A 27,558-nucleotide genomic window follows, 5' to 3' on the forward strand; every position below is an offset into this window, starting at 1 on the left:
AGGAGATTTTTGCCAAATTCATAATCTGTAAGAAGTCAAGCTAAATACAGAAATTACAGCAGAGATATAGAGAGTGTAAGAAGTGAAAAAGATAGAAGAAGAATGGCTGAGCAGCTAACATCAAAGACAACCCACCAAACTTTTGTAAACATATGTCAGTAAAATGGTATTAAAAAATGCTGGAGTCAGTTAGGGGCCTAAAAGGAGATTTTCTTGTGGCTGGACAATGTTCAGCTGACAAACCAAATGATTACTTTGCATTGGTCTTCCTTAGGGAAGAGATTTCTATCAATGCATGGTGGAAGGAGGAGGCAGTATCAGTAGTGAAACGATGCAAATAGATAAAGAGGTATAATAACGATGGATGCCGTTGAAAGAGATCTAGGCAGGCAATGCGATTAATGGCTGCATGACTTTTGAGACAGACATTACATGCATTTTTGTGTCACCGTCAGTTAATAGATTATAAAATTTTTTACAATGTCTGAAACCTGTCTTATGGGTCCATTCAGTAACATTTCTAATATGGGTTAGAAAGCTGGAGTCAAAACAAGTTAACTATTTTCCCTTATTAATGCTGCTTGAGAAGCACCGGCTAAGCAGAAACTTGATGATCAATGCAGGCAAACGTAAGAATTGAAAATGTTAACAATATTAAAAGGAACAAGCTCAGTGTTCACGCTAATGAAAAGCTCAACTTGCTGCTCAGGTGCAGTGTCTGTGTTTATAAATAAGGATATTTCTATGCCATTACAGAGTATACATAGTAACATTTTTGACTGAAAGGTAGGCTGCTGGTTTGAAGAAGATATAAAATTGAGGAAACATGAAATAATTCCAAATTTAAAACCAAGTTTATTTGAAAAATCTGATATACTATTTCACAGTGAAAATTCTAGGAGTGCACCGAAGTAAAATACTGGGGTGTAACCTTTCTTTCATCATCCTTATTAAATTATCTTTATCAACTGAAAAATGATTTACAATTATAATTTTCAGCCATAGGTTTTAAACTGTTTACAGAACCACACTGATTTTACAGTTTGAATGCCAGAAACACAAACATTTCCAAGTAGCAAATGCAGTAATGTTAAACTTCATTGCAGTATCTGATTGAAGATGAACAAGTCGGGAAGTCCATGCTTCGTCCTTTACCTGAAACGTTGCTATCGAGGCACAATCCTTTCATAACCACTTCTTTGTTACACTTAGTGCAGCACTAAATGTACTTAATGATGGATGTGTTGCCCTATGGTACATCAGTAAAGAACCTCCCTCTGCAGTGCAGCCTGCTTGATTCAATTGTTCTGCTATCTCTTCAACGGTGTACTGTCCTTCCTCACGATTGGTCAGAAGATGTTTTAGAAGGTAGGGGTAGAAAACAGTAGACACACAGTCCACCACTAATTTATTGTTCAGCAGCAAAGAAAGCAGCTCTGTATCACAATTGGATGCATCGATCTAAAGGAAGAAAATATGATGAGTATGCATTTCTGGATAGACTACTGAAAAATTGACATTTTATTAGTTACCAAAGGGTTTAAATTATAGCCAACTGCAACATTGTGTACTAAAACCATAAAATAAATGCACAAACACTTATAAAATCATAGCTCTTTCCATTTCAATAACTCTAAAATTTACATTGATATAACAAGTTTAGAACTGAGCATCAATACAGGGAATTTCACAATACCAATCTGACAAAATGAATCCCCTACGAAAGGTGCAGATGTGTGCGCTTTTGTGGGGTTTTTGGGGGCTGGGGCATAGAAGGTAGGGCTGGCTTGCAGCAAAGAGAGTTTGATAAGAGACGTAAAGCTTTCAGAATAGCCTTGAAGCAGACAAAGGACGTTTTAAGGAAGACATTACAGATGGTTTCACAATAAGCGACTGCTGAAAGAGTGGACAGCTCTAGGTAGATGGGAAAGAGTTGTAATGCCAGGAAAGTTTACAGAGACAGCAAGGGGTGAAATCATTAAGACAAATGAGGGTGAGAAGTTTTAAACAGGAGTGATAAGTAAACATGATTTAGTGTGAGAGAAGATAGGGACTGAAGGATTTACAAAGGATTACTTGGAACAATATCATCTTCAGATTTGACTATTTCAAGGGCATGGATGGAGGTTTCAGCAACAGGTGACATGTGACAGGTGACAGGTGACATGTTAATAATTTTAGTGTCATGAGGTTGGAAAGGAAACTGGGACAACTGTGTTGAATAGTGTTCTGGGATATGTATCCATTAGGTCTTTAATAGTTCACCTGAAACACAGAAACAGACAGATATGTAATCAAAAGGACAATCCCTGCAACACTTCTGGACACACTTAGATTTCTATTTGAGTAACAACCTTTGAACTTGTGCTCAAATTCTAGAAAAAAACTGGTTCAGAGATGAGAGTACTACCAATTGTGTCAATGACATATTTTTATTTAATAAAAAAGACTATCTTTGGTGATAAATTATTTATACATTACATGGTAATTTTTAAATTTATGCCAAGTAAGTAGAAATAAAAATAAAAACTCGATGAATATATAAGCAGCTTAACTACTGATGATTACTGAACTTATGATCTTGTACACATTATCTTGATCTTTTTGTCATCAATTCTTGAGATAACAGCTTCAGACTTACATGCACTGGTAAATTTGATCATACATCAAGGATTTAAAGCAGGTTTGAACACTCATGAATATTCAGAGGACTTTTTTGCTCACTAACCAGTTTTAGATAAATGCTTACATAATTTTAAAAAAGGACGTAGAACAACCAATGCATATTCACTCCATTACACAGAACCCCTGAATTAAGTAGTGCAGTCAAGTAGCACTTTGTATTAGAAAGATTAATTTGTTTTGAATCAGTTATTGTGTATTTGCCAGAATACAATCTAACCATTTATACCTTGGATAATTTTGGATTTGGATGGTAGGATAAAACAAAGACTGCCTCTCTTGAACATTCTGTCCCTCCCATATCAGATTTGTATACTGCCTCCCACCACCTCCAGCTTCCTGACCTTAACACCGACAGCAATAATTGACATGGGTTTCCTCAGCCCATCAGTACAGAGTATTTGAAACAAGTGTGGCAACTGAGACTGCTTGGAATTGGAGTAAGGTATGAGACAGGGTGAAGGGGCAGAGAGATAACAAGCACATTTCTGCTTTACTCAAGAGGCTTACATTGTGACCAATTAAATCAACTTGGAATTACTTAAGAGTAAGATTATCAATTAAAGTGAGTCTGAAAAGTTGTGTCCAGGCTGCTAAGTGTTGGTAATTTTTTTTTGTTTATTAAAGAAGTCTTAATTCACCACATCAGCTTATAAATCCTTTTGGAATGATAATTGTAAAAAGCAAAGTTATGTATTGTTACAGAAGTAACAACGACATTATAACAATAAAAGTACAACATTTTTATTCATACTTTTTCCCCACTGGAAATCAAACCCCAGTGCTAAGATTACCTGCAGACATTAGCATTATTTTAGAAATCTATCACTTTTGTACAACATATATTTAAATTGATATTTTTATGTTTGAAGTGTCATTGAGCAGTGGAATGAAAAGCTAAAATTGCTTTTCCTCAATGTTATTGTGTTTGAAGCAACTCTCGATTTCATATGACCCTGCTTACTTAGGGGAATTTTACATTGTCACAGAATGCTTGTGAAATGATTTCCAATGTTGTAGATTTATTCCATGGTAACAAAGAAAGGAAGAACTTGCAGTTATATACCAGTTTTAATGACCTCAGGGTGTCTGCGTTAGCAACAATTAAATAATTTTGACATGTAGTGATCATGGCAGTGCAAGCAAACGTAAAAGTCAAAAGTAGAGAATGCTTGAAAACCTCAGCTGGAAGCAACTATAGAGAGGAAAACAGAGTTGATGTTTCGGTCCAGTTCCCTTTATCAACAGGCTTACATTGTGGTCAATTAACTCCAAATTGGAGTTATTTTAGGTTAACAGTGAAGATGAGTCTCAGCAACTTCATCACTGGATTTAAAACATTAACTATGCTTTTGTCTCTACTAATGATACCAGACCGGCTGAGTTTCTCTAGTACTTGGTTTTTGTTTCAGATTTCTAGCATCTGCAGTCTTGGCTTTCATGTTTAAAAACAAGTTCATACGCAGTCATGTTCCACACAGAAATGGTATAAATGACCAAATTTTCTGATTTGGCAATGTTACTCAAGAAATAAATATCGGTCAAGACATTACAAGAACTCACTTCCACCTACAATAATAATAGAATCTTGCACACCCGCCTGAGATGGCAGAAAGGGACACAATTTCATGTCTCAACTGAAAGACCTCTGGCAATGCAATATTTCACTGCTGTCAGCCTAGAATATGTGACAAAGTTTCTGAAGAGTGCCTTGATCTCAGAACTTTCTGATTCAGAGGTAAGAACGTTATCATGGAAGCCAAGGCTGACAGCCCAAAGAAAGAGTAAGTGAAGACCAAGACTTCCGTGAAGTTTCTAACAAAAATTAACACCCAGCCACGTAAGGCGATATTAAAACTGCAGACCAAATGCGGAGCCAAGGATGTTGGCATTAAGGAGATTTAAAGAGGGGAAGCAGGTTACGAAGTAGAGATGCTTAGGAAGGGAATTCCAGTGCTTAGGGCTTGGACATGTGAAAGTACGTCTACCAGTAATGAAGCAATTAAATCTGCACTGCACAAAAGATCAGAATTTTAGAATCAGAAAGATGTTGCAGGATTTTAGGGCTGGACGATGTTAATTTAGGGAGTGGGGGCATTTGAAAACAAGAACAGTTTTAAAATTGAGGAGTTGATACACCAGAAATCAAAAGTAGGTCAAAGGGATCATGAATAAGACTTGCTGTGATTTAGGACAGAGGGATAGCAAGAGGTTTGGATAAGTTAAAGTTTATCGAGGGCAGAAGACTAACAAAGAGAACACTGGAATTATTTGGTATGAAGCCTGGGAGAGGCTAACAGCAACTTGAAGGCTGAGGGAGGAGTACAACAAAAGCTGGCCTTGACAACAACATTCACATTCCTTGGAAGAATTTTTGTTTTCCTTGATGATGGACAGTGGATATGCAGTACAGCTCATCTCTAGGCTAAACAGGATGTAACAATTAATTGACTAGAGCCTCACAGAATGATGAGAGGGAAGGGATAGAGTCAAAAGGAAAGTACTGCAAATACTGGAAATCTTAAACAAATGCAGGAAATGCTGGAAACACTCAGCAGGTCAGATAGCATCTGTGGAGAGAAAGAACTAATGTTTCAGGTTCATTCATCAGAACCTGCAGAAAGAGGAGGAGTGTGTTGCTTGGTCTCAGACCTGTGCTGGAATTGAAGACCAACTTCCAAATTCCTAATGTTTAGGTGGAGGACATTTTGTTTTGGATGTTGAACAAGCAGCAAATAAATCCAACAACAGAAGTGTTGAAATGAACGTGGTGGTGAAGCTGGGTGTTATCAACATACATGTTACATCTTACATGCTTTCAGATGTTGTTGTGGAGGGTCAGTATTTAGGTGAGAAGTAGGATGGAGTCAAAGATAGATCGATGGGGGATGCGTGAAGTAGCAGTGCAGGAGCAGAAAGTGAAGCCATTCCAGGTGACAATGGGATCAGGCAGAATCAGTCATATCTAGGTGAATATCAGACAGGAGGCACTTCAGGAAGATGTATGCTCAAACACGTAAAAGGTTGCAAATAGATAGAGAAAAGCCAGGACAGATAATTTGACCATCATTATAATCACATAGAATGGGACTTCAAATTAATGAGAAAGTCCAAAGACTTGAAACAAAAATGTAAACTCTGAAAGTTACCTATAAGTAATAGGTAACATTAAATACTGGAACATGTGGTAGCCAACAAGATAATGGAAATTCTGCCATTATATTGTGAGAGACTAATAAATGATTATCCCAAAAAAAAATGCTGGTGGTTTGTACAATGAATATACATGGTGCAGAAAATCTCAAAACAGATATATTTTACAGATGTTATGTACAATCGAATACTGACATAAAACAGATCAATATTTAAAACACAGTGGCTTCATGACTCTCTAAAAAATGCTCATCTGCACCTATTTCAGCATTTAAGCATTTCAGTTAAGGCCAGTATGATGATTTTAACTTGGTAAGTTGGGTGACAGTGGAAGCAGAAGCAGCTTTAAAATTGTAGTATTGTACTTAACACTGGGTTCTCACCCTAAGAATTCTATGTGCAGTTCTGCCTAGGGTTATTCCAGTTAAAATGCCTGTTAAGCTACACTACACTACACCATGACAATGATGAGTAGATGGCCCTTTAAACCACACCTCACAGGCAGTACCATATTTCTACCCCAACAATCAAGGCAACATTTTGGGAAGATGGGCTCATGGATGAAATAACTCAAATTTATATTTACATCAATAAATTCAGGCGACATATAAATCAGATGGATTTTGAGCAATATCTTGCACTCAGATTATTGACAAGCCTAACAAATAAGCAAGTTGCTTATGTAGCGCACCTACTGAATCGCTTGCTAATATGATTGAAGTGCCACTAAATAATTGTGGCTGACAGTAAGGAGCAGTTCTGCAAATCAGCTAGTGTTTTGTTGGCCTAGATCAGCATTCCTGGAACTGAAAACCAGAAGAACTGCAGATGCTGGAAATCAGAAAGAAAAACAGAAATTGCTGGAAAAGCTCAGCAAGTCTGGCCTACATCTTGGGTCTTATACGAAATGGCTGTAGAAGCAGTGGATGCATTGGTTGGAACCTTCCATAATTTCCTTGATTCTGGAACAGTTCCAATGGATTAGACAATCATGAATATAATATCATTATTCAAGGAAGGAGGGAGGCAGAAAACAGGTCTATTAACCTAACGCTGGTCTTTGAGCAATTGTTGGAATCCATCATTAAGGAATCAGCAGGATGTTTATGAAAAAAATCATAATCAAACAGAGTCAACATGGTTGTTAGAGCTCTGAGAATGTGACAAGCAGGTTGAAGAAAGAGGAACCAGTAGATGTAGAGGATTTGGATTTCTAAAAGGCATTTGTCAGATAAAATGTTATTGCACAAAATAAGAACTCATGGTGTTGAAAGTAATATATTAATACAGGGAGAATTGGTGGACTAACACAGAGCAGAGATTTGGGATAAGACCCATAGATGTAAGAACAGAATTAGACCATTCAGCCTATCAAATCTGCTCCACCATTTCTCAACCCATTTTCCTGCTTTCTCCCTGCAACCTTGGATCCCCTTCCTAAACAAGAACCTATCTCTGTCCTAAATACACTCAATGACTTGGCCTCCATAGCCTTCTGTGGCAATGAATTCCACAAATTCACCATCCTCAGGCTAAAGAAATTCCTCCTCACCTGGGTCATTCCGTTGTTCTGAGGTTGTGCCTCGGGGTCTTAGTCTCTCCTACTATTGGAAACATGTTCTCCATGTCCACTCTATTCAGGCTTCTCAATATTCTGTAAATTTCAATGAGAATCCCCCCCTCATCCTTCTTAAATCTACCGAGGGCAGACCCAGAGTTCTCAACTGCTCCTTATACGATAAGATCTTCATCTCTGGGATCATTTTTACAAACCTCCTCTGGATCCCCTCCAATGCCAGCTTATTCTTCCTTAGATACAAGACCCAAAACTGCTCACAATATTCCAAATACTGGGGGAGACGATGGCCTCGTGGTATTGTCACTAGACTATCAATCCAGAGACCCAGGTAATATTCTGGGGACCCAAGTTCGAATTTCATCATGGCAGATGGTGGAATTTGAATTCAATAAAAATCTGGAATTAAATAATGACTATGAATCAATTTTCAATTGCTAGAAAAACCCATCTGGTTTACTAACGTCCTTTAGGAAAGGAAACTGCCATCCTTATCTGGTCTGGCTTACATGTGATGCACAGCAAAGTGGCCGGTTCTTAACTGCCCTCTGGGTAATTGGGGATGGGCAATACATGCTGGCCTAGAAAGCAATGCCTCATCCCATGAACGAATTAAAAAAAAACAAACAGTTCGACCACAGCTTTATGCATCTCTGCTCTTGTATTCTAGCCCTCTTGAAATGCATGTTAACATTGCATTTGCTTTCCTTACTACCAACTGTACCTTCTTGTGAACCTTAAGAGAATCCTGAACTAGGCCAGAGAGTCATACAGCATGGAAACAGACCCTTCGGTCCAACTCATCTATGACAACCAAACTTCCCAAATTAAACTAGTCCCCATCTGCCTTTGGCCCATATCAACGTAAATCTTTCCTATTCTACCTGTCCACCTGTGAATTAACTTTCAAAGAACTATGTACCTGAACCCCAGATCTCTCTGTTTGACAACCGTCCCCAGGGTCCTACCATTAACTGTATAAGTCCTGCCCTTGTTTGTCTTACCAATGTAATTTATCCACCTTATCTCTAATGATGGCTATTACACTCACCTCTGCTGAAGTTCTGATATACTGCTGGTATCTTCCACTTTGTAAGGAAGAATAGCAATGCAGACTATTTAAATCGGGACAGACTACAGAATACTGTTGTACAAAAGGAATATTATTGTATTTTTCAAGGAGGATGGAGTGTAACAATAAGATGTTTCTTTCAATAACTGTGTAGGCCACTGATGAGATCACATCCAGAGTACAATGTACAGTTTTAGTCCCGTACCTAAAGAAAGATACACACTTGGATTGGTGGCAGTTCACTACCTTTTACATCCAATGAAGCAGTTGTCCTTTGAAAAGGCTGAGCAGGTTGGGCCTGTATTCATTGGAGTTTAGAGGTAATTTTATTAAAACATAAGATTCGAGGGGATTTGACTGAAGGTAAATACTGAGAAGACATTTCAATTTATGGGGATAGCTACAGCCTGGGAGCATACCGTCAGAACAGGAGGCCTCCCATTAAAGGTACAGATGAGAAGAAATTTGTTCTCAGTTGCTGTTAATCTTTGGAATTGTTTACATTAGACAGCAGTGGAGGTTGTGTCAACGTACTTCCCAAATCCCTGATTTCTACCACTTAGAATGACAAAGTCAGCAAAGCAAATTGCAAGGGAGCACCACTATCTGCAAGCTCCCTTCCAAGCCACACACAATTGGTGTTTAGTTGATGTGGGACTGAGTGGGCAGTGCAGCTCGATGGTAGGTAGCTGGGTCAGCAGGGGGCTGTCAGAAGTCAGGAGGTCTAGTTAAGGAGGGCATCAATGGCGGGTCAGGGTTCAGTTTAATAGCTATCTAGACACTAGAGCAGATTGTAATCCACTAACATTTCCCGTGTGATTATCAAGTTTAATTAAGTCACTAGCGTCCAATGTTTAAAATCAGAGTTGGGAACATTTTTGGGGGTTCCAGATGCCAGGTAATTGCACTAAGGAAATTTCAACTTCCCCGGCAATTTTGCAGTCAGCTGTGTCAAGATTGCTTCATGGCCCCAACAACAACTCTAAACTATGGTCTTGCAATTACTATCTCCCCAGTGAAATTTCTAGGTCATTACTTTGATATTCACCCAAAGGTGGAAAGCCTTTGTCACCAGCTACAGTGGAGCTGAATGAAGGAACTAAAATTTAGTTGAGAGTTGGAAGACTTCACAGGATGTGTTGTTGGGAAGCAATTTGAAATTGATTGCGCATTCATGTTCACAAAGCAACCAGGTGCACAGACCCACACACCGACTTAGAACAATATTACGATACTACTGTTTCTTACTATTCCTGGGTCAAAATCGTGAGACTCTCTTGAAAAAGCACTGCGGGTGTACCTAATCTTCATGGACTGTAGTGTTTGAAGAACATTATTACCTCCAAATGGGCAATTAAAGATTGGCAATAAATGTTGGCCTGGCCATCCAGATGACCTTAAAAGAAAAACATATCCAATGTGAGCTTAGACAGATTTTGTCTGACAAGTGAGTCAAGGGATTTGTAAGGTAGGTATAAAAGTGCAGTTAAATGCATAATCATAAGAAGATCAGCCATAAACCTACTGAATGGTGAAGCGAGTTCGAGGGGGCAAAAGACCTATACCTGCTACATTTTTTGTGAGCAAACATTGATTACTGTTCTTCATGAGGCAAAATATTGAATGCTGAACAACCAGAAATACAGCATTTGGGATTCACTTTCATGGAAATTTATCAAAAGAGAAAAAGCCTAAAATATTCACTGTGTGAGAGCTGGTAACCCTTTCTTTTTGATTCAAAGCTTTAACTGATAAAATTTGCATGTAACTATCATGTATGCATTGGCTAAAAGTGCTAAAAGCATGTGAATGCATGGGGAGGGTCTTCATTCTGGAATGAATCCCTTTGGGACAGAACTGACTTTATTGAAGTTCCTCTCCTTTATTACAGTCAAAAACCAGTTCTCAAGAGATGAATTTTGATTATTTATGGTATTTCACTGAAGAACCTGCTGTCAGGTTTCTTTTTTTGAGGGGGGGGGGGGGGGGGGGGGGGGGGGGGGGGGGTGAGGGGGTTACATCGACCCCATTCAAGATACACACGCAGATGCAGAGATTTAGTTTGAAAAACTATTCGGATTGAGTGCAGCAGTTTTCATTGGAGCGAAATTTAGTACTCAATTACTTTTTAAATCAAAAATATCCTTCCACCAACAAAACATGCGTAGTCATGATGCTGAAATAGTTTTGATAGTTATTATCTGAACAGCATACACACTAAATCTAGACTGACATTTTAGTGTTGAAGAAATATGCCATCTTTTGGATTTGAAGGTGGACTGCTTGTTCAGGTGGGCATGAAAGTTCTTACAGCACGGCGGGAATGGTGGCTCAGTGGTTAGCACTGCTGCCTCACAATGCCAGGGACCCGGGTTCAATTCTAGCCTCGAGTGATTGTCTGTGTGGAGTCTGCACATTCTTCACGTGTCTGCATGGGTTTCCTCCCGGTGCACTGGTTTCCTCCCACAGTCCAAAGATGTGCAGGTTAGGTGGATTGGCCAAACTGAAATGCCCACAGTGTCCAGGGATGTGTAAGTTAGGTGGATTAGCCATGGGAAAAGCAGGGTTACAAGGATAGGTTAGGGGGTGATTCTGGATGGGATGCTCTTCGGAGGGTCGGTGTGGACTTGTTGGGCCAAATGGCCTGTTTCCACACTGTAGGGATTCTATGAAAAGCACTCTTTAAAGAGAAGCAGAGGAGTTCTCAATCTGTCTTGGCTAATGTTTAACCCCAAACCACTATGATGAAAACAAGTTAATTAATTAATCTTATAAATATTTTCAGACTGTTGTTAAGATCAAATCTATGTTGACTGCCATTTGTAGAATATAAATTGACCCACATTACAACCCCAAACCCAGTTTTCAAACAAGACATGCTATACACACAACAGCAGTCTCAATTTTGTTGCCCCAAAATACATATTTTACTAACCAATCTTATAACTGGATACTAGGGATCAGACAGAATGGGGTGTGTTGCAAAGATGCATTAAGATACATGCACACAAAGCTTGTCGAAAAACTTGGTGTTACTGAAAAGAAGTATTAGAATGAGGAGGAGGAATCTACCCTGAAGGTGATGTCAATGACCATGAGAAAAGGAGCTAACCATAGGCGTCAAAATGCACAAATATGAATGTGTCCTCAAAAATTGTTAGAACGGTTAGATCATCACCAGAAACGCAATGTGTGCAGATGCACTTAAATTAGCCAAATCAAACCTAGAGTCCAGCAAGGATTCCAGAGCATAACACTTTCCAGCCAGGATTGCGATGGGACAAAAAAAACACACTTCTGCCCCAAAGAGGATCAATCCAGAAATGCTTGCAACCAGCAGCAGATTGGATCAATGTGCAAACTGCATCTCCTTTATGTACAGCGTGTTGCTGTATTTTGTTTGAATGCCCGTCAGCCACTTTGTAAGTTTCTGAGAGAAAGGAACAATGTAAGGCTGTTGAGGGTTTATGGTCAAGCAGTATGATGGGGGCATTAATGTTGGGTTCAGCAGCATTGAGTTGGGGGAGCTATTAATGTTAGGGAATGGAGTGGGACGTCCGGTTGCTGGGGGATTGAGTGGGAAGTGGAGCTCGATAGGAGGTAGTTGGGTCAGCAAGGTCGAGTTGAGCAAAGGGCTGACAGAAGTCAGGAGATCTAGTAGGGGAGGACATCAGGGTTCAGCTTAGTAGCTTTCCAGGCATTAGAGCAGAATTTTAATCCACTAACATTTCCCACATGATTACCAAGGTTAACGAAGTCACAGCCTCCAATGTTTTGGACTAAACCCAGAGTTGGGTACATTTTGGATGGTTCCAGATGCCAAGTAATTGCATCAAGGAAATTTCAATTGAATGGAGGAACTAAAGTTTAGTTTAGAATTGGGAGACTTCACAGATTATGTTGTTGAGAAGCAGTTTGAAATTGATTGTGCATTCATGTTCAGGAAGCAACCAAGTACACAGACCCATTTAAAAGTCCTTTCAGTGCCATTAACATGGTGTTCAGTATGTAATCAGAAAGATTTGTACAGCAAGGATCAGTGCATACAATTCAATCAACAAGGCAATTCAGATTTTAAATGGATAGCAGATTTGATGTCATCAATTTCCTTCCCCCCTTTAAATTATTTTCTGTCACACAATGAAGTTTTGCTTCATTCTGTATTATCAATTCAAGATGTGAATTCCTCCACATCTTTCTGCCTGAAACATGATTCTACATAATTATAAGAGAGATGTGTGACTGCAAGAGAACATGCCAAGTATAACATATTTAAAGTATATATGTGATTGGTCTTCAGATTCTAAAGATATTGCACAATCAAGCGACATATTCAACAAAATTTAAAGCAAAGTACCACCACCTAATGTTACGTGACAGCCTAAATGCTTCTCCTACAAATTTCCGGGTAATCATTTGTCAAAGAAGTAACTGATTCCAACATTTCAGGAAGCATAAATAGAGGCCACAAGGAGATAAATTCAGAAGCAGCAATTGCATTCCTTTTGAAAAATGTGAAGCATGTTTACTAATAATTCTGGTGGAGTAAAAGTTGCAAAGAGGAGTGAAAATGACAGCAGCCAAAGTTGAAGAGTACAAGTGGCATTGGCACTTTGGGTGAATAAGATGCCAGCACAATGAAGAAATCAGAATGGGAAATTACATGCCAAATAAAATTTGAAATGAACTCAAGTGAAACTGGCAAATCATGGACCAAATAGCCAGAACAAACACCAACGTTTAGGTAACTTCAGAATGTTCAAATTTATTATGCTACACAAATTAAAGGTTAGTGCAAACAGTACAAGTGTAATAAAATCATGGTATCAGCCTGCCAAGCAAGTTTTCAATGACAGTCTTACCTCTATTCCGAGTGCCTAAGCAACAATCTTAAACCCCAAACTTAAGTATTTGTTCTTGATTGTTGTCTTGTATAATGAAGTCTTCAGCAATCTCAAACTACACTGTAGCCCTTTGGAACTGAAATTGTCTTTGATGTATCGCTCCTCGGAAATCCTAACTTCCAAACTACTCAGACCCTGATCAAGAGCATTTCATTGTCAAATCTCTCTGCTGATGAAGTACTCCCTGCTCTCAATCCACAGAGCAGACTTCCAGCATCAAACCTTTTCATTACCAAACAATGAAATTTTCATTCCATCCACTTCTCACCCCAATTCCTATCCCTCTTTGAGCATATTGTGCTTGCACCATCTCCAACATCCTATCAACAAACTGAGGAATCTGGTTTGCTGGTAGTCCACCATCCACCCACTACCTCTCTGCCTAACCCAAACTCTTCCTAAATCAATAAACTCTTAGCGCTCTTAAATTTTTGCTTGCTACCAATCCTCTATATCCCTAATCCCAACATCTTGAAAACATTTGCAATCAAACTTACCCTCCTCCTCCCTAAATCACACTCGAGCAAGTTTATATCATACATTGAGATTTTTAGCCATGCCCTGCATCCCTCCCCATCCCAACCCCCACACATACACCTGTTGAGGATCTTTTCAGTCTGATAAGACCCCATGCTCCCAATCAATTTATTGAGCAAAATATTGCCCTTGCTTCCCAGAACAAGGTTGAAAAAAATCATAAGGGGTAGAGATAAGGTGAATAGGCAAGATCTTTTCCTCAGGGCAGGGGAGTCTAAAACTAGATGGCATAGGTTTAAGGTGAAAGGGAAAGATTTAGAAGGGACCTGAGGGGTAATCTTTTCACACAGAGAGTGGTGCACATATGGAACGAGAGGAAGTGGTAGAGGTGGGAACATTTACAAGGCCTTTTGACAGGTAAATGAATAGGAAAAGTTTAGAGGGATGTGGACAAAACACAAGCAAATGGAACAACTTCAGGTTAGGAAACCTGGTCAGCATGGACGAGTTGAGCCGAAGGGTCTGTATCTGTCCTGTATGATTCATGCTAGATGCTGTTTGAAAGGCAGATGATGTTATTTAATTCCTCATTCTGGATTATCATACTGTTCATTCACTTCTACTTTGCACATTGAGAGGATCAGTGCACTTAACAGCACCTCCTGCAATACTCCTCTCATCCATTCCTCATTCGGTCATTTACTTCCTCCCCTCCTTTTCCCAATCTGTTCTACTATAACCTCACTCTCTCTTTTCAATCCAATCTTTTACTCTTTCCTCCCCTTCCCCTCTTCCCTCAGGTAACAGTGTGCCAAGAATTTTGAGAAAATATTGCTGATTGAATTCTGATCATCCTTCTTCAGCAGTCTTTTGCTATGGCTCCACACTACCAGGCAAGTCATTTTTTTGCAGCAGTCCCATGCCAGATGATCTTTATGACTATTGGCTCACATCTATTTCCCTACACTCCCCTCCCCTCACCTACTTTTTGATTTTCCTTCTACTACAAATTGGTTCCATTATTCCAGCCTCGAATCTTAGTTAAGAAAAATGAAAGAGTTCTTGACTTTAAAAATATAAAATAAAAGGATCATCTATCAGTTAGGTTTTGTCCTGTATATAATCCAACAACGTGTAGGAGCAGAGTATTCCTGCCCCCAAACTGTGGTGAACTTGCAAATAATTGCAGCACAGGAAAATCAGTGCAACAATGCTTTAAGGTCTTATTCTGGGTAATAGTTACTAGATTTAAACAGTGATATTGTGGAGAATGTGTATATTTCGTATACTTTTTCATATTCTTTAACTGTTTAATATACTTTTACACCCGTGTTGTTCACTGTATGCACACACTACATGCAAAGTTTTGCTCCATTCTCCGGAAAGTCTGGTCAAAGTCAAAGCGTCAGCAAGATAGAAACAGATGGTATTCTGTGCAAGGTTGGAAAGCTGTGGAGATCCAAGTAGTAGTTGGGCAAATTCCATTGACAAAAAAATCATCCAGAACACCAAACTGTGAAGCATATCTTCCTGAAGCTAGTCTCTCTCTCACTATGCCCATGCAAATCTCAATTACTAATGTGAATGAAAAATATTTCCTACTCTGCAGTAAGATACTGCTGTTTACTTCCATTGTAGCATTTTTGATCTTGGGAGCTTATATGTATTTAAGGGCACCAGTATCAGTGTAACAAAGGCCATAATTTACTTAAGTGGAACATATATTGAAGTTATTTCATGTGCTTATTTCAGATTAAATTGTAATAAAATTAGCAAGCAATGGAACAGTAATTAATTTTTGTTCAAGCTCCTAAAGTTGTTTTGAGGAATAAGTAGGGATAATGTGCGTCATAAGAATCCTGTCTTTGTGCAATTATCACGGACTACAAATACTGCAACTACAGAAATAGTTCTGAGGATCAACCAGTCCTCGTTGACTTTGACTCTCCATATGAACTGCAATCTTAATCCCAGGTGCTCGTTCTGCATCCACATCACCTTAGTTAACATAAGTAGGAGGAACAACACCTCATTTTCCACTTTGGCATTTTACATCCTTAAGGCCTCAGTTGTGTTCCCCAATTTCAGAGTCTGACTTTGTTCTTACATCCCCCACCGTCTCACACCTGTGCCTTGTTGGAGGCATACAGCGAACCCATTTTGTCCCTTTCATACCTACCATTAACACCCATTTTACATATCAAACTCTCCTTTATCGCTATGGTCACTCCCTTTATCTTTTGCTCTGAACACCTTCACAAGCTATTCCACATGCTCATTTGTCCCTCTGTCAACATCATTAAAACAAAACACCATTTTCCAGCTCCTTTCAGTTCCAAAGAAGAGTAATATGGGTCTTGAAGAGCCAGGAGCAGACAGGTGAAACTAGTTTAGTTCGGGATTACGTTCGGCATGGACTGGTTGGACCAAAGAGTCAGTTTCCGTGCTGTATGACTGTATGACTATGACTCTATATAGCCAGACTTGCTGAGTTTTTTTTTATTGCAGATTTTCAGCATCTGCAGTATTTTGCTTTTATTCAACCAGGACTTTTGCAAACTTGGAAACAATAGCTTTCTAAGCTCTGGGGATTCTCCCCTTTAAGAAAATCCTGACTCTTCAAACTGAAAGCAAGCTAATGCTCCTCAACGTTTACTCTGTCTGCTCTCCCAAAATGCAAACAATCTCCATTATCACCCCAGGAATCTCCAATCTTTCTCTCTTGTGCATACTTACACACAAATACATGTATACTGATTTTAAAAAAATGGCTTCAGAAATACAGATACCTTAATCATTAAACCCCCTCATACACACAGATCTAAACCTCCATGCCACTAATTCAAAATCCAAACTCTAACATAAATATATATAAATCAGATGCCTTACATTGCTGTCGACTAAGTTTCTACTTCACTCACCAACACTGGCATTGCATTCTAAGAGTCTCTCAAAAGTTTCAAACAGAAGCTTAAAGAGCTCCACCTTATATTGCCAGGGTTAGATTTTTCATGATTATTCAACATGAACGTTGTTGAAGCTGAAAGAATGGAAAGTTACCTAAAGAAATTTCAAAAATGGCAACAGGCAGGAGTGGGGAATTGAAAAAATGCATATTATGACAAAGAGAATGCAGAAATAGGTTGTCCTGATGGGGAAGGACACCCGAACTGATGAAGAACCCCATGCCACAAATCAGAGATAATGTACTGGTTGCACAAAAGTGTGAACTTTGTTTCGAGAAAAATCATTTTTCTTTGTCAGCATGTTACTAACAGAACTGATATAAATCAATATATCTATCGTATTTAAATCTATTGTTATTGAATGATTGAACCCTCCTTTTCCATACAAGGTAAACAAACAAACTAGAGGCCAACAAAATTGCAAATATATCTGGTGCCAATCTGTGATCTGTCAAAATAACTTTCTGAACTAAACATCAGGCCTTAATTTCTTCAGTTGTCAATTCAGGAATACTCACACGCTTTGCTAATTTCCATTATTTATACTAAATATAGACAGCTCTACTGAATAAATAATTGACTTTATAAGGCATTTCTACAAAAACAATGACTCAAAAGCCCTGAAAGAATGAATGGAAAATGCTGAAAATACATTTCATATGTCAAGAAATGAGTAGTGATCCTGCTAGTGTTTCAAACCAACAGGGATTTTTCCCACATGACACACAATGCATTGTTGTATAACATTGCTGATATCTGAAGCATTATTCAAACTTTCACTGTTTTAGCATCTTTTTCTGTATTTCTTATATTTTCTCTCTATTGATCTCCCCTCATTCACCAGACACGTCCATTTTGTCTGTGTGTCTGTCTCTGCGATAACATAAAATTCTCCTTTGATGTGCCACCCCTTCCATCCAAACAATTTTCATATTTGTTGCTCTGCTTGTACACTAACTTTCAAGCATGTTTCAGGCCAAGTGAACAACTTGGTGAGAAAAGAAATCAGCTTTTAAAAAAATATACGACTGCTTAACTTTAATGCAACTGCCTAACTGATAAATGTTGAATTGTTTGCTATAAAGTTAACTGTTAGTTTATTGGTGGTTTAAGATTCAGAATTCGTTGCTTTTCCTACCAGTTTTCTAGTTTACAACGGAGCGCTTTCCTTGCATGCCTTTAATGAACAGAATCAGTACCTTTAATTTAGCAGATGGTAATTATACGAGCCAAACAGATCTGACATACGTTTTTCACGTGAGATGCTCTGAAACATAACAGTTCCCAAGCTTGACAGAACAGGATGACAATTAATTTTAATAATGGCTTTGTACATTGAAACTCAAGGCTAAGAACAGTTTTCCCACCAAAGAGGGTTGGAGGATGAGAAAGACACAGTCATATATTCATGCCAACCAGAGGCTAAGAAGGACCTGATTAAAAAATATTTTAAGAAATATCTTAAAAATATTATACAAATATTTGGCTTTATTTCAAACATATACCTCATTATAGCACAGAATGTTCTGCACCAGACACAAAAACAGATTAAAGTTGGACAACCATGACGTATTATCTATTGGTTTAGCTGACAACGCAAGGAGGGCTTGCTGATAGAAGTAACATTCATAGTAGATTTATTTTTATCAATTGAACTCCTCTTCTATAACAAGTAGTTTACCATTTTGACAGGATAAATTTTACATGATGTGAAGGTGGAGTTCTACCTAACACTCTTAAGTTTTCTTTTTTCAAATGCTCCTGAAATTGGATGGGATGCCAACATCAACTGCTTGGATTTCACATTTGCAGTTTTTCTTTTTAAACACTTCACTGCACTACCACTCTAAACATCAGTCACTCAAATGTTAAATTCAAGCACAGCTTGTAAAACCTCACATTACCAGCTTCATACAACAGTTGCAGACATACAGAAAAGTATGGTATGTTTGCAGATGACACAAGATAGGAGGGGGGGCAGGTAATGTTGAGCCTGGGAAGCTGCTGAAGGACTGGGATAGGCTAAGAGAGTAGGGAAAAGAAATGGCAGATGGAACACAATGTGGGAAATATGGAGGTTATGCACTTTGGTAGGAAGAATAAAGACATATACTATATTCTAATTGGGGAAAAGCTTTGGAAATCTGAAGCACAAAGGGGCTTAGGCATCCTACATTTCTTAAGGTTAACAAGCAGGTTCAGTTGGTAGCTAAGAAGGCAAATGCAATACTACTGTTCATTTTGAGAGAGTTAGAATACAACCGCAGGGGTGTATTGTTTAAGTTTTATAAGGCTCTGGTCATACCACATTTGGAATATTGTGAGCAATTTTGGGTCCAGCATCTAAGGAAAGATGTGCTGACCTTGGACGAGATCCAGAGATGATTTACAACAATGATCTGGGGAATGAAGGGCTTGACATATAAGAAGTGGTTGAGAACTCTGGGTCATTACTTGATAGAGGTTAGAAGGATGAAGGGAGATCTCATTGAAACTTACAGAATACTGAGACGTTTGGAGAGAGTGGAGATGGAGAAGATGTTTCCACTAGTAGGACAGACTAGAAGCCAAGGGCACAATCTTAGAGTGAAAGGATGATCTTTCAGAACTGAAATGAAGAGTAATTTCTTCAGCCCAAAGTGGTGAATCTGTGGGATCATTGCCACGGAAGGCTAGGAGTTCAAGTCTTTGAAGGTATTTAAGAAAGAGATAGGTAAGTTTTTGATTAAGAAGGGGATCAAAGGTTATGGGGAGAATGTAGCAGAATAGACTTGAGAAACATATCAGCTAGACTTGAGAAACATATCAGCCAGACTTGATGGGCCAAATGGCCTAATTCTGTTCCTATATCTTATGGTCTCGTGATATTGTGTGTAATCTGGTTTCCGGTTTAAATTTTCTCTACGATTGCATACTTTTTCCTTTGCTTGCATGACATTCACTAACATGTCTGTTTTCCATCCAGGCTAGTACTTTTTTCACCTAGCGCCATACTAATGGGAGGCTAAATTCAATTGGGTTGAACTTCGTACTATGACCCAGGCAGAGCAACAGCTAAACCAACTCTGCTCAAGTGGTTGACAAACAAAATATATTTTCACTCCTCTAACTGATAACAAGTGTAAAACAAGTGGAATAAGTTCATACACGATACTTAACAGCATTACAAATAATGATACTGCATCCCAACTTAAAAGTGAAATGAAACTGTAGCATCAATTTAATGAGTAAGCTTTGCTTAAATTTTGAACCAATCTTTGTTAACCAAATACATGTCGATATTTTTTGTAGAAATCCAATTGTTGCATTCATTATCCAAGATGACAAGACAATTATTTTCAGTGATCATCTTGTTTCATTGTAAATTTTAGTTATTTAATTTATTACATCACTCTGCTTTCCTGTTCAAGTACAAAATCAGGATCATCTAGGACAAATCATTCTTTTCATGATAACAGTTACATAGATTTGTAGACCAAATGGGGTCAAATCTAATTTATTCAAACTATATATACTTTATCAGGGAATCTGTCGTGTGAACCAATCATAGTATATTAGAAATATTTATCCTTTTTGAAGTTTTCGATGAAATAGCTGGTTCGTTACTACGAGATCCAAGAGATTTCTAAATGAACAATCCATACCTGAGTGACAGCCCTTATCTGTTCTATTGCCAGTTTCTGCAGTTCATGGGTACCACTTTCTATTCCAAGCTTCAATGCTGGCAGCAGGATGGATTGTTCCAGGAGTAGAAGATAAATTTGTTTCACACACTATTTAAAATAATTTGAGACCTTCAGTTAATTTGGAACAGCATTGTAACTCAATGATATGATCAGAAATCCTCACACCAAAATGTTTGTTATTTCATTCCACAGCAAACACAAAATAAGGTGTTAATGGAGAGCTCTTCCTGTACAGCTTACCTCTTTCTTTCTGGAAATGTAAGATTGTATCCAAGGTTATGAACAGTGCAGCCATCTTGCTCTTTTATGAAACTCCATTACCAACCTTTAACAAACTACTACTTACATAATTGATTATCAATTATTTGTTCCATTGCAATTATTACAAGATAGACACACTTCAATTACACTTACAGTCTAAAAAAGATCTTGAGGAACTTTTAAAATGAGCTGGACCATAGAAGTAAAGTTAGGTGAATTGGTCATGCTAAAAAAAATGCCCATAGTTTATAGGGATGCACAGGTGGGTTAGTCATGGGAAATGCAGTGTTATAGGGATAGGGTAGGGAGATGGGTCTGGGTGGGATCTTCTTTGGAGGGTTGGTGCTGATGGGCTGAATGGCCTGCTTCTACATTGTTGGTATTCTATGATTCTAAGAAGTAAACATTATTCAAGGGACCTGGATGGCATAACAAGGTTAAACAATTCTCAGGCCAGAAAGGGCAACAGAGTTTCAAAACCAGCTCCAATATCGAGGATGAAAGTCTCCACTAATTGCAAAATTCCAAACGAATGTGTTTCAAATCCTGCAAAAATCTGGACTTTCGGTATGTCAATTTGGGATTTGGGGCTGAATCACAGTCCTTCCCTGTGGCTGCTTCATCTTACTGTGGATGCCATTCTCTAAAGTGGGAAGATTCCATTCTCAACAATAACATCTTAAAATTTGATGAACACAGGACACATCGCATCTATGTTGCGCCTTTAGTACAATAAAACATCCTATGGACTTCAAGCAGCATTATAAACAAAATCTGACACTGAGGCACATATGGAGATTTTAGGACAGATGAGGCCAGTTTTGAGGAACATCCTAAAGGAGGAAAATAAGATTGAGAGGTCTAGGAGGGAATCAAGAGTTAAGGGCCTAGGCAGCGGAAGGCACACTATTGTGAAGCTATCCAAAATAGGAATACTCAAGGGGTTAGAATTAGAAAGGATTGTGCGGCTGGTAGAGATTACAGTGAGGCATGAGCTATGGCAGGATTTGAAAAAAAAAGAACTGCTTAACTGGGATCCAAATATAGATCAGTGAGCATAAAGGGGATGGGCAGGCAGAACTCCTCAATTTACAAAGGGCAGAACATTGGAGACCAGCCTGGAATAGTCAAGTCTAAATAAATCAATATATGCATTATAAAGTACATAGCTACATTTGCATTGATAAAGCATTCACCACACAAACCCGAGGTATTTCACAGAAACAAAAAGATGGCTTTAAAATACATTTAAAACAGTTCACAAAAGTAAAAAGGGAATCTGAGTAAATTAAAGCCAATGCACATGCTGTACCAAGGAGTGGAATATTCTGCCTGCAGAAACTGAGTTTATGAAAATCCATATTTCCCTCAAAATACATCCCCTTTACCAGAAAGCACATTGCTGTTTACTGGAAATAACCTACAGCTCATAGCCCTCTTCTGAAACTGAATAAAGATATTATGGTGTTGTTTTGGAATAATTATTCTGCATTTTTTATGACGTTTCTCATGCTGTCATGAGACATTGTACTTGACTTGTTTCCTTCAAAAGATTGGAGTGCATGTCTAGATATCATGATATCTATTATCTTCCAGGCACAAATAATAATGCAAATGCCAAATCTTCTGGCTTGAGATCATGCTTTCTACTTTTCTCTCTTTCTGCGACAGAACAATTTTCTAGATCATCTTTTGGACTGCTGCAGAGTTACTTCCTGACTGGCACATGTAGATATCTTATCATACAGTGTTTGTTTTCTTGCTGACTGGGGCTGCTAATTCCAAAGGCTGGGTTTTAAACAAAAACAAAAGGGAATTTTCTCAGGGCTTCTCTCAATCTACTTTTTTTTTCATTCTTGGGATATGGGCATCGCGGGCTGGGCCAGCATTCATTGCCCATTTCTAGTTACCCCTTGGAAAGGTGGTGGCGAGTTGCCTTCTTGAACTAAGATAACAATGTGTGGAGCTGGATGAACACAGCAGGCCAAGCAGCGTCAGAGGAGCAGGAAGGCTGACGTTTCGGGCCTAGACCCTTCTTCAGAAAAAATGCCTCCTTGAACTATTGCATTCTATGAGCTGTAGGTAGCCTCACATTGCCATTAGGGAGGGTATTCCAGAATTTTTACCCAGCAACACTGAAGGAACATCAATATATTTCCAAGTAAAGATGGTCTGTGCAGGTGGTGTTTTCATACTTCTCCTTCCAAACTCATGACTACTTCCAGCTAGAAGGATAAGTGCAGGAGAAGCATGAAAACACCACCTGCACTTGTCCTTCTAGCTGGAAGTGGTCATGAGTTTGGAAGACGCTGTTTAAGAAGCGCTGGTGAATTTCGGCATTGCATCTTGTGTCGATGGTATACTCTAATGTTAATGAAATCCAGTGGTGGAGTGAGCGAATGTTGAGGTGGTGGCAATTAAGTGGGCTGCTTTGTCCTGAATAGTGTCAACCTTCTTGGAGTGTTGTTGGAGCTTGTATAGAAACTATTGTATTTGGGCAAATTTCTAATGCAAGAGATGAATAATAGGTGTGAATAGAAGATGAAGCCAGTTTAATGTCATTGGTGGGCATAGTGCTTGCTGGGCTGGGTTTATTAGGAACCTGTTTGAAACTGTCTTCTAATAGGTATTTTGGAATTGTCTTCATCATTGCAGCTGTAATACAACAGACAAAGTTTTAGCTCTGGGCTTAAGGTCAGCATTCTCTTCCATTACTGCAAAATTGTTTTATTTCTGATGGCAAAAATATGTAGCATGCTGTAGACCAGTCATATTTGGAAAAGCCTGTGGAGCTGTAATAAACTATCAGAACAATACATAATAATAGAATAACAGAATATGTCCAGACTTATGAAAGCACATGCTTCACTGTAGTTGCCAGTTTCAAAGTCATATCAGGAGCCACAGCTCTATAAGGGTACCTCTACCCCAATGGGATAAATGCACTATTTAGCTTCATAAAGACTGGAGAGAGAATAACTTCAGTCCTTGGTTCTAAGTGAATTATTTTTACATATGAACATTGTCTTTACAGGAATATAGCAGTTATACCTTTAATGTGAATGCACTGCCACTAATCTGTTGTGGTTGGATTGTCAACACTATTTCTGTGGGAATTGCATTTTCAGAGCTGGCTTTTATGACGTTAATACAATTAGCACAAATTGAATATAATTGCAACGTTGAAAAAGAATTCTAAAATCACCTGAAATGATAGTTTGTGCTTTGTCAAGTAGAGAGAGCGGCAGATAGAAAGTATTTCATTTCCAGTAGTATCTTTCTGTTCAGGTGCACACTTTAGCAACATGGCAGTAACGAGCTTAATCCAAGCATTATGCTTCTCAGTTGACCTGTAAGGATTAGATTGTTTTAATTAGGAAGGGAAATTTCATTCATATTTGAGCAATTTACACTCTCCTCACCTGAAGATTCTGAAGTTATATCTGGCTTTTCATGCACAACTAGCATTTTAAAACCATAGTATAAACTAACGCACCTAGTTGTAACTAAGGTCAGGTGAAGTGACAGGCAGTTCTCTCTCATATATCATGTATTTAAGCCCATCTCAACCTATTTGCTACGGAGACCCTCATCCGTGCTTTTCTTAGCTCCAACACTGGACAATTCAGTGCTCTGCTAGCCAACCTAGCATGTAGTTGAAAAATTAACTTGCCTTTTTCTAATTTCAGCTGTTGGCAGACCTAATGTGTATTTTCTCTCTTAATTATATTGCAGATATCATTTTAAAAAATAATTGCTCTAATTTAGTTGTCACAAGTAACAAGATTATCTTCACTTCCAGCCTCTGATTTGACAGCTGTGTGCTACCATACTTAGTCATTCGATCGGTTACCATGCATTGCCATCCAGTCTTGCCCAATTCAGAAACTGGAAATGAGTGGGAGATGGGGAGTAGAGGAGCAGGAAGAAGGGAGATAAAGAGACAAGGGGAGCAACAAGAGTGAGAAACAGAGAGGAACGGAGGAGTCAGGAAGTGCAATTGGAGATCTTTAGAAAACAAGGACAAGGATCACAATGCACATTGAATCCACACCTGATCACAGCAATTGTTTCTCACAAAGGATGGTGAATCTTTGCAACTTTCTTCCTTAAAATGCAGTGGAAGCAGAGTATTTGAATATTTTTAAGGCAGTAGTTGATAGATAGATAGATTTTTGATAAGCAAGGGGATGAAACATTATTGTGGATAGGCAGGAATATGGTATAAGGAGATCAGCCATGATCTTGCTGAATAGCAGAGCAGGTTTGAAGAGCTGAGTGGTTTTAATCTGCTCCCATTTTGAATTGGCTTAATTTATATCTAGCTTTGTTTCACTAAGGGTTTTAGTCAGCCTTCAAAAATATTGGAGATGGCCACAAAACCACAATTCTCAATTTGGATCGCAAAGATATCTTACTAAATCCACTGTTATTTAATTTGATATTGGGCAGATGGACACTTCACTAACTACTTAACATGAGTAATCAGTTGTAGCCTGGGGAATATGGTACACAGAACAAGGTTGAAGGGAATCTGACCTGTGAATGAAGAAATCACAATGAGGGACAGTGTGGGTTCCATTGTGTTGCAGTGGAGGTCTTGGTAGGGGAGAAAATAGCTTTCTTGTATTTGCAGTGGGCCAAAAGCCATCCAGACATACAGTTAAAAAGCAGTGGGAGCTTATGGTTATGGAAATCAATGTCAGGAATCAAGCTCTGAAGACATGGAATGTGATGATACAAGAAATTCAATTATTTCATACAAGTGGTCAAAGATCAGTGAATGCGTCTTTAAATGTCATATCCTTCCAACTCAATTAATTAACCTCATTCACTGCTCAAATCCCCAGCTGTCCAATTTTTCAATGCAAGTAGACAGGCAGGTTCAGCAAACAATTAGGAAGGCAAATGGTATATTGGCCTTCATTGCAAGAGGATTTGAATGCAGAAGTAAAGATGTCTTTATATAGGGCTTTAGTGAGACCACACCTGGAGTAGTGTGTGCAGTTTTGGTCTCCCTACTTAAGAAAGGATATACTTGCAATTGGGAGAGTGTAGGGGAGGTTCACTAGGTTAATACCAAAATGCCAAGAGACTGTCCAATGACTGAGCCTGAACTCACTAGAATTTAGAAGGGTAAGAACAGGAACTGATGGAAATGCATAAAATTCTGACAGAGTTAGGCAGACTAGATACAGGATGTTGTTCCTGGTTGGGGAAACAGTCTCAGGATATGAGGTAGCCCGTTTAGGACTGCGATGAGGAAACATTTCTTCACACAATGGGTAGTGAATCTCTGGAATTCTCTACCACAGAAGGTTCTGGACACCAAGTCACTGAATATATTCAAGGAACAGATAGATAACATGCTAGATTTTAAAGACATCAAGGAGTATGGGAGAAAGTGGGAATCCGGGCATTGATTAGCCATGATCATATTGAATGACATAGCATACCGACGGTTCAAATGGAGGACTGCTGCTCCTAGTTTCTATGTTTCCTTTCACTTTTTGCTGTGGCTGGTTAACAGCACCACCTGTACAATCCCAATTATTACTATCGATGTCCCCTTAGCCTGAGAAACATGAATCATATTGCCTGCGACTTGCTGAAGCCTTGAAGTCCATTTTTTTTGCCAGATCAAGAGTGCAAAAATGCTATTTCTCCCTCTCAATGAAATGACAGCATTATCTCATAATAGTTTGCTTCTCTGTCTTGTGGTTTCAAATTAAGTTGCTCCTGTTCATGATATTCCCAGCTGCCTCTGTTTCTTAAACTTTCTTTTATGCTACCTCTCTGGCAGCTAACCTTCAGAACTAAAGTTTAACTTTGTTAGATTTGGCAAATTTTTGAATATAAAGAAGAACTGACCAGAAATTTTAAGTGTTTTAAATAACTTTTGTCACAGAATAAATCAGGGTTTTGATAGCTGTGACAACTGGTTACAAGATTGAAGTTTTTGACCTAATTTGGATGTTCTCTGAGCTACTGCTGGCCACTTGTTAAGTACTCTAAGTGTCATAACTATTTTTAATTAACCTGTTTAGACATGTTCTAACATCCCTGGAGCCGTTAGTACTTGAACCCAGGCCTTCAGTCTAGTGTTCGGGACACTACCGCTGTGCCAGTAGACCCACCATCTAAGTATCATATATTTACAGTGCCCATCCTGCCCACTTTCTGATTAACTAACAACATAACACATGGATTTAAGATACTTCGATGATCAAAACTGGGAATTGCATTCTCATACAGCTGCTCCTAACACTCCTGAAGTTGTTCTGAAATACTGAGTGAGACAAAGAATGACATGAGTTCTTGGAATCATATGATCATAGAACCAAAAATCACAGAAGAGGTTCCATGGCCCATCGATTCTGTGCCGCCAAAAAAAGTTATATAAATTTTCCAGACAGCTTGTGAATGTATACAATGTTGTTCTTATAATCATATCTCAGCAAGGAAATGAAGAACAGACAGATTTGATAATAAGATAAATATTAAATGAACCAATAAGTAAATAAATTGCAATTATCAGGTTTGTTTCACTTTGTAAAAGTCAGCTTTGTAATCCTGATTGATTATTGTTGTCAGAAGAGCAATTTCCCCCCATCATTCTGACTCCTGACTTAATCAGCAATTTGTCAATAGGTTTGTCAATAAACTGGCTACCACCCTTGTTAACCTCAAAATAAATAAGGGATCTATAGGCTGGAAATAACATAACTGAGCCTGATATCAGTTTGAGGTGCGTCATTTCACAAAATTGCTATTGTGCCAT

General features: G+C 38.6%; 1 protein-coding gene across 1 annotated transcript in view; it reads right to left on the reverse strand.

The window, feature by feature from the left end:
- Positions 1–832: 832 nt before the first annotated feature.
- LOC125483068 (NBAS subunit of NRZ tethering complex-like) overlaps positions 833–27,558 on the reverse strand; it is a 97,198-nt gene continuing 70,472 nt past the window's right edge. The window contains exons 2-4 of the mRNA XM_048596473.1: positions 23,983–24,127; positions 20,475–20,603; positions 833–1,461 (exon numbers count right to left, since the gene is read on the reverse strand). Coding sequence (XP_048452430.1) covers positions 1,186–1,461; positions 20,475–20,603; positions 23,983–24,084 — 507 coding nt within the window. The 5' untranslated portion in view covers positions 24,085–24,127 and the 3' untranslated portion in view covers positions 833–1,185. The remainder of the gene's footprint in view (positions 1,462–20,474; positions 20,604–23,982; positions 24,128–27,558) is intronic.

This window comes from Rhincodon typus, chromosome 5 (assembly GCF_021869965.1).
Source record: "Rhincodon typus isolate 14 chromosome 5, sRhiTyp1.1, whole genome shotgun sequence".
Taxonomy (NCBI): Eukaryota; Metazoa; Chordata; class Chondrichthyes; order Orectolobiformes; family Rhincodontidae; genus Rhincodon; species Rhincodon typus.